Here is a 7,223-nt window from a genome sequence, read left to right as displayed (position 1 = left end):
ATAGATAGTACACCGCCTCCCTGTGGAGATCGACCCTACTTACCGCTGACTTCTGTTAGTTGTACTTAGGTATTTTATTTTTGGTGTAAAAACGACCGCATCATGGACTCTACTGACTGGATTTGGGTTATTAAACTTCCATTGTCCTCCCTCCTTTGTATAGTGGCTTCCTTGGTGTGTTAGTCGCTGGGCCAAAGGGTTCGATTTCTAAGGTGTAGGAGATTTATCTCCGCCGATGGCAGACTTCGTCGTCTCGCTCATCACTTTGTCTTTCTTCGTTCTTTTCGCAAGAGCGGAAGTACACCTTGTCATGGTTTCTCTAAGGCTTGCTTGCGTCGATGGATTCTGGAGGTCAAGTGTGCTTGGGATGCTGGATCGGTTGTTCATGGCCATTCCTCCGCCCCTTTCCATCCTATCATCGCGGATCTAGTTTACTTTTATGATGTAGCTTTAATTTTAAATATTGTCTATGTATGTTTTAGGCATGGCTTAGTAGTGCTAGATTTAGTAGTTGATGGTCTGGTGCTACCTAGTCGAGTAGCTTACGTTGTTAGTCGAACATTGTAAGTTATTCTCCTCTGTTGTCAAAAAAAAAAAAAAAAAAATTACCAAATGACTTTACAAAATTATTATTTTAACATGAAAAAAAGGTACAAAATGATTTAATCGCAATTTCTAACCCAAAAAAATACAAAAATTAACTTTTGACATCAATTTTTCATATTACCCTTAATTTTTATGTTGGGAGATATTTAATTAATACTCCCTCTAAAAGGAGATATTTAATTATAAAAACTAATCTTAACTATTTATGTTTCTTTATAACAGATTTTAACTATTTATGTTTCTTTATAACAGATTTTCTAACATGTGCCATACCCATGTTAATAAGTTAATTAGAGAAAGAGAAAGTTTGTTGAGAATATTTCACTAAGGCCCTGTTCTTTTGGACTTAAAGTCACTTAAGTTAAGTTCACTTCAGATCCTATAAGTTCGATTCGATTCGAGATCGATCCTATAAGTTCATTCGAGATCCTATAAGTTCGATTCGATTCGGATCCGATAGTTCGATTCGAGATCGATTCTATAAGTTCGATTCGAGATCCTATAAGTTCGATTCGATTCGATTCTATAAGTTCAGTTCAGTTCATATCCTATAAGTTCAGTTCAGATCCTATAAGTTCAGATCCTATAAATTCAGTTTAGAAAAGTTATATACAGAGTATTATTTTTAAAACCGACGCAAAAACATTCGATATTATTAATTATATATACATTATTATTTGAAAAAAAAATTATCACTCTTCTCATTATTTTTTATCGTAATGTAACCGTAGTATAATGTATAAACAAACCAATGTATATAAAGCGGAAAAATGTTATTATCTTACCTTGTGTTTTAGACTATATTTTCTTATAAGTGTTCTCTCTTAGCTGCCCACTAATTTCTTGTAAATTTTTTGTTTAATCTCGATAAAAGTTTGCGCTTTTTATTATAATAATAATAGTAATAATAATAATAAAGGTTTTTCTAACGTGTGCCCTAAGGGCACACATTAAGAAGTCATATAAGGAAAGATTCTCAGGATAATAATAATAATAATAATAATAATAATAATAATAATAATAATAATTATAATAATAATAATAATAATAATAATAATAATAATAATAATAATAATAAATAATAATAATAATAATAATAATAATAATAATAATAATAATAATAATAATAATAATAATTAATTTAAGTTAATTTAGATTCGGATTGTGTAAGTTCAATTCAGATCCTATAAGTTCAGTTCAGATCCTATAAGTTCAGTTCAGTTCAGATTCTATAAGTTCGATTCGATTCGAGATCTTATAAGTTCGATTCGATCCAATAAGTTCGATTCGATTCGATTCGATTCGATTCGATTCCTATAAGTTCGATTCGATTCGAATCCTTTAAGTTCGATTCGAGATCATATAAGTTCGATTGATTCGATTCGAGATCTTATAAGTTCAGTTCAGTTCAGATCAGATCCATTTCAGTCCAAAAGAACAGGGCCTAATTATGGTAAATGTAAGTTTGTACATGTATTTTTCATGATTTATTCTCAACAAACTTTCTCTAATTAACTTATTAGCATGTGCTCTTTAAAAAATCTTTTTATAATAAAAGAATTTGAAATAAGATACCCGTGCAATTTGCACGGGTTTAAAACTAGTAAAGACCTATTTTACAAACCCGAAATTAACGCACCCGTCCACCCCGTTTGACATACTGAAGCAATAGTTCCCCCCTCCCTCCCTCTTCATTTGCTCTTTGCAAGCTCCTTAACTGTACTACTCCGTAATTGTATTCCTCTAATTGGCAAATGGCAAGATTCTGACAATCACCGCGGTTTTTCCCCAAATTAGATTTCCCACGTCAACTTCTCGTGTCAATTAAACTTCTTTACTTGCGTCATCACATATTCATTAACAAAATTAACCTTTTGTCAGATCGTTTATTCATTTTAACTCGCTCACATAAAACTTCGTAATAGGAGATTTTTTTTCGAAATTACTCTTTCACATACGATTTTTACTCTCACACACATTTTAGCATAAAATTTCCATAAACTACCCTTTATCTAAAAAAGGAAAATTCATTCCCTCTCTTCATTTCTGCTCAAAATCTAATCAATTTTTATCCCCAAATACCAATCAAATGTTAGACTTTGTTAATTAAATTACACACTAGTTGATTTGTTATTTATGTTCAATTAGTGTTCTAATTCTATCCAAATTGATTTTTAATTAGGGGTGTTGGTGATGAATTATGAGTTTCCAAGTGTGTTTGTACGTGTTTGTTGTGCGAATGTTTAGAAGGGAGGCTCCATTAATGGTGATGTTGTTAGGGGCGAGGGGTAGGCAGATCTAAGGGAGGGTCAGGTATGGGTTCGTTAGATGGGGGGTAGGGTAGTGGTCGGTGTTTGTCGGAGTAGGGAGTGCGGGGGGAAGCGCGATGTAGAGGGAGGGGAAGTGCAGGGCAGGGGGAGGTCGGCCGAGGTCGATCGGAGCAAGGTTTGCCGGCAACTGATCGGAGGTGGTGAACAGAAGTAGTGATGGGGACGAGGGAAGGAGGAAAAAATTAATTGAGCAAGTTAATGAAAAATGACAAGGATAATATTGAAAAATCGTATGTGAAAGAGTAAAATTCGTATGGAGAAAAGATGTGCAATGCTTCAACCTAACCCATGCATAACTAATACAGGGAATATGTACGTGCTGAAGGATATCATATAGCACTTGCGAAATCAGTAAGCCAAAACAACACGCACTGAGAGGATGATTTCATATTAAGACTAACTGTCTGCCATCTATTATTAATGAACATAACCAAACCATTAGAATGAAAATGGATAGTTGTTACACACAACAATAACCAACAAACCAAAATGCGGTAATGGCTATGCTTGAATAGACGCTTCTCAAGAGCTGTGCTAAAATAGAACTCATTCTCATTCCAGGTCAAGTGAAAATAAAGGATCACGATGCATTACTGCTAAAGCCATGCAGGTCACAATACTTGTCAAGCTACTTAAGCATCAGCGAACCCAAGTTCCGACAGTTTCATGTGTGCAACAGCATAGTCCGCAAAGAATGCATCTTCATCCTGTTTCAAAAGGAGCGAAATAATCACTCTCTTTATACAAGCTAACTAAATGGATTCTAATCTTTCAAGTTTGGACTTCTTAAACTGCATTCTAATCTCAATTTGAATTTTTGTTGCATATTCAATTTATACAAGCTACCTAAATGGATAAAGAGTTTGATACAGTCAGCGTTACTGTTAAACTGCATTCTAATCTCAATTTGAATTTTTGTTGGACATTCAACTTAAACAATGGAACAACAGTAACACTAGAGAGTAGGATGACTTTCTGTTCAGTTCTGGAAAATTGAGTTTTGGACTGAAACTAACATTATCCCAAATAAATGCGGCACACATTCAAACATCTCCGCATACCAAAAAGAGAAAATGGAAGAGTTCTAATATATTGACCAAAAAGAAAAAGTAGGCGAAAAGGAGTAGAACACAAATAACGCATGCAACATTTTAAGACTCGCTTTTACAGGTGAACAATTTGGAGTATGTCTGAGGCGTAAAGGTAGCGAAATCTCATCTAAGACCACTTACGCTTAAGCTGACATCTTTCCACACCATGTGGTTCATTTAACAATAAATATGTTGTGTATTTAAGACAACGGCCTTGGACCGACTAACTCAATGAGTTGATATGGCAAATATACTTCTGCTTCCAAATTAAAACACAGATATAGGCATCATTCTTGACCACATGAAATATCAGGGGAGAATAACAATGAAAACATACCGCTGCATATTTCTCAACCAGAGGACGGAAGACAGGGTCTGACAGAAGAGCCTTGTCAGATGGCAGCTGCAAGAGACCTTCCTTCTCACCACTCAAAAGCTCCCTATCATGTATATTGGCAGAAGGAATGAGTGCCACGATCACCTATTACCAACATAATGAACTACAAAAATAGAAGTAACAATACTAACTTGAAGTAGGAGTTGTCGAAAATCATAGGGTTGGAAGTCCAAGCTCCCTCAAAACCAGAACGCTCCTTGTGGCACCTTCCCTGTAAGCAAAGTAAAACATAAAACATCAGTGTAAGCCAAGACAGAAGCAAGGCAAGGCAACCAACAGCCAACTATAAGCAGTGAGTTTGAGCGCACCAAGGTGTGGCCTCCAGAGAGAGCAACAATGTCTTGGTCAATAAGACCCATTTGCTTAACAAACACATCTCTCAGGTGGTCACAACCTGCAGAAAAAGTTCAAATAAGACCAATATTCAATAATATTCACATTTGAAAAAACAAGTAGGGAAAACATATACATAGAAACTGAAGAGGCAGAAAGAGAACAGCCAAAGGAAAGCATGTACCCTTGGTAGCGTCGGGGAGACGGCCTTCCTGTGGGGGCTCTGGCTTATCCTAGACAAGACGCAAATTACAAGGGCTTTTGTCAAACAATGTGCATACTGTTATAAGACCACAAACCCTCTGATACATTTTAACTATTTGATCTTGCTGGCAGAAGGATGAGGACATTCATAGTACAGAAGAGAAATTCTTTTAGCGCTTAGGCTTAGTTGTACAAGCTTAGTTGTTGTACGGGAAAGGAGGTAAGAGCCGAAGCACAGCAAAAACACTTGCACTATAGCTAACCTAGGCTTTGTGGTTGTGCTCTATGTAACTCACACTTGTACAAAGTATCTGATACGAGTGTGTGTCCAGGAGTCGGACATGAATATTTCTATGAATAATCTCTGCATAATTTGGCTTAAATTGAGGCGTCCAAGTGTGTTAGCCTTATCCAATGTCAATGTGACATGGGTACATGAGGAATTAAGAAGAATCAGAATAATGTAGATTGTACAATAATCAGTATTCCATACCCAGGACCCGAAAATAAAGGGGACCAAAGTAGAATCTTAAAAAACCTATACAGGGATAAATAGCAAGATGAATTTATAAAGAATTAACCTCTCGACCAGGGTGGAAAGGAACTTCTGGTCCTCCAGTAACTTCAACAGCCACAACACCAGCCAACTAAAGTCAATCAACCAATGACATAATCAGCACACAATAAGTAAATCATTACGAAAATATATATATTACTCCTACATAATAAAGTTACCTGATAAAAGTCGGCATAAGAGATGGTGGTGAAGTGTTCCTTGATGGGATCCAACAACCTGACAGCAATGTCAAGGCCGTTGTTAGCACCATGAGCCAACTCATCCTTGTGCCTCATAGTTCCAAAGGGACCTCCGGTCTTTGACTGCACATCAAAGGTACCAGCAGAGTGCCATCTGCAGAGCATGTACCAAATATTTAGGGAAGGATACAAAATATCAGAATGAAATTGGAAGTTGATAATAATAATAAGAAATAGCATACGCAATACGAAGCATAAGCGGAGCACATTGCTTCTCGGCAATAAGACCCCTGAGCTTTTTCTTTGCCTTCTCAATAGCCTTCTGGTAATCCTCATTCACAGTTGGATAGTTCTTAGCCATCGTTAAAAAAATAAAATCTGAACCATACAAAATTGATCTTAAGCGTATATGTAGAGCAGATTAATGGCTTCTTCTTTGCCTTCTCAATAGGCTTCTGGTAATACTCCGTACTACAGTAAATGAAAGGATGAAAGCATAGAGACAAATGATGAGATTTTGGTGAAAAGCAATTTCCATCAAACAAAACACAATCAGATCCATGATATCAACACATCAAACAACCAAATTTCAAATCATCATCAAACGATTTTTCAGATCCATAATTCAAAATTAAAAACTCAATCATTAACACATGAATTAGCATTAATCAAAATGAAAAATAACAGATCTAAAAAGAAAAAAAAAAATAACCTGGAATAATAGAATTGAATGGTGAAATGTGGGAGTCAGATTGTAAAGTTGGAGGCGTGAGGTGACCACAGGTTGTGCGGAGTGTGTATATATATATATATATATATATATATATATATATATATATATATATATATAATTTAAAGAGAATTGGAGAGCAGCAGAGGTATGGGTTTTTTTGTAGGGACTTGCTAAATTCCGCACCTAATTTTACTTAATCCCGCACATTTTTTCGCCTTATTCCGAATCTGCCCCTTTCATTTCTCACAAAGAAGAACCCTAAAAGAGAGATAAAAGAGAGCAATTAATGGCACCCACCCGCCTCCCCTCCAACCACCCCAACCAGCCGCTCCTCCAACCGCCCCCTGCAAGGCTGTAACCGCCCCATTAGCTGATTGACGACGAACCTTCTTGCTTCGGCTCCTCTTACTCCGTTGTTTTGCTTTAATCGATTTCCAGCACCGATATTTGCTGCGTCAAATTCACATGATCTATTCAAGATTATACAATACCAATCATGTTCTTCATATATCTCATCTAATATTTTTCAATACCTGTGTCCAAGGTTGGGAGAATCACGTATGATCAATTAAAAATTTGTCAACAAGAATATCCCGTAAATAGTGAACTAGGTTTTCTTAAGTTATGTCCAATTTTAATTTTAAATGCTACACAGATTAGTTGTTGTTAGCATTGTGACGATTTACGGAAATCGTAAATCATAAACAATTGAAGATTTGAAAGATCTGTGATATGTGCGAATTAAGATCGATAATTATCAAATTATTAACAAA

General features: G+C 35.9%; 1 protein-coding gene across 2 annotated transcripts; it reads right to left on the bottom strand.

Annotated features, from left to right (window-relative positions):
* Positions 1–3,288: 3,288 nt before the first annotated feature.
* Positions 3,289–6,530, bottom strand: LOC141600032 (L-ascorbate peroxidase 1, cytosolic-like). Of its 2 annotated transcripts, none has more exons than XM_074420195.1 (9): positions 6,430–6,530; positions 5,960–6,095; positions 5,697–5,871; positions 5,543–5,608; positions 4,942–4,990; positions 4,733–4,818; positions 4,556–4,635; positions 4,365–4,467; positions 3,289–3,643 (listed from the first exon to the last, which is right to left on the bottom strand). In XM_074420195.1, the coding sequence occupies exons 2-9, from the start codon at positions 6,076–6,078 to the stop codon at positions 3,569–3,571; spliced, it is 753 nt and encodes a 250-aa protein (XP_074276296.1). In that variant the 5' UTR covers positions 6,079–6,095; positions 6,430–6,530; the 3' UTR covers positions 3,289–3,568. The 2 variants fall into 2 exon arrangements, with proteins under 2 accessions (XP_074276296.1, XP_074276297.1); XM_074420196.1 differs by having other exon boundaries at positions 5,960–6,188; positions 6,430–6,515.
* Positions 6,531–7,223: the final 693 nt, after the last annotated feature.

This window comes from Silene latifolia, chromosome 9, assembly GCF_048544455.1.
Source record: "Silene latifolia isolate original U9 population chromosome 9, ASM4854445v1, whole genome shotgun sequence".
NCBI classification, from domain to species: Eukaryota; Viridiplantae; Streptophyta; class Magnoliopsida; order Caryophyllales; family Caryophyllaceae; genus Silene; species Silene latifolia.
Note: the sequence above shows the minus strand (reverse complement) of the source record. Positions and strands in the feature narration are given on the sequence as shown.

Coding starts and splice junctions, on each gene's coding strand:
- LOC141600032 (XM_074420195.1), bottom strand. CDS start 6,078: ATGGCTAAGAACTATCCAACTGTGAATGAGGATTACCAGAAGGCTATT. Junction 5,872..5,959: donor CCGCTTATGCTTCGTATTGC/GTATGCTATTTC, acceptor CATGCTCTGCAG/ATGGCACTCTGCTGGTACCT. Junction 4,991..5,542: donor CTTTCCACCCTGGTCGAGAG/GTTAATTCTTTA, acceptor CGTCTTGTCTAG/GATAAGCCAGAGCCCCCACA.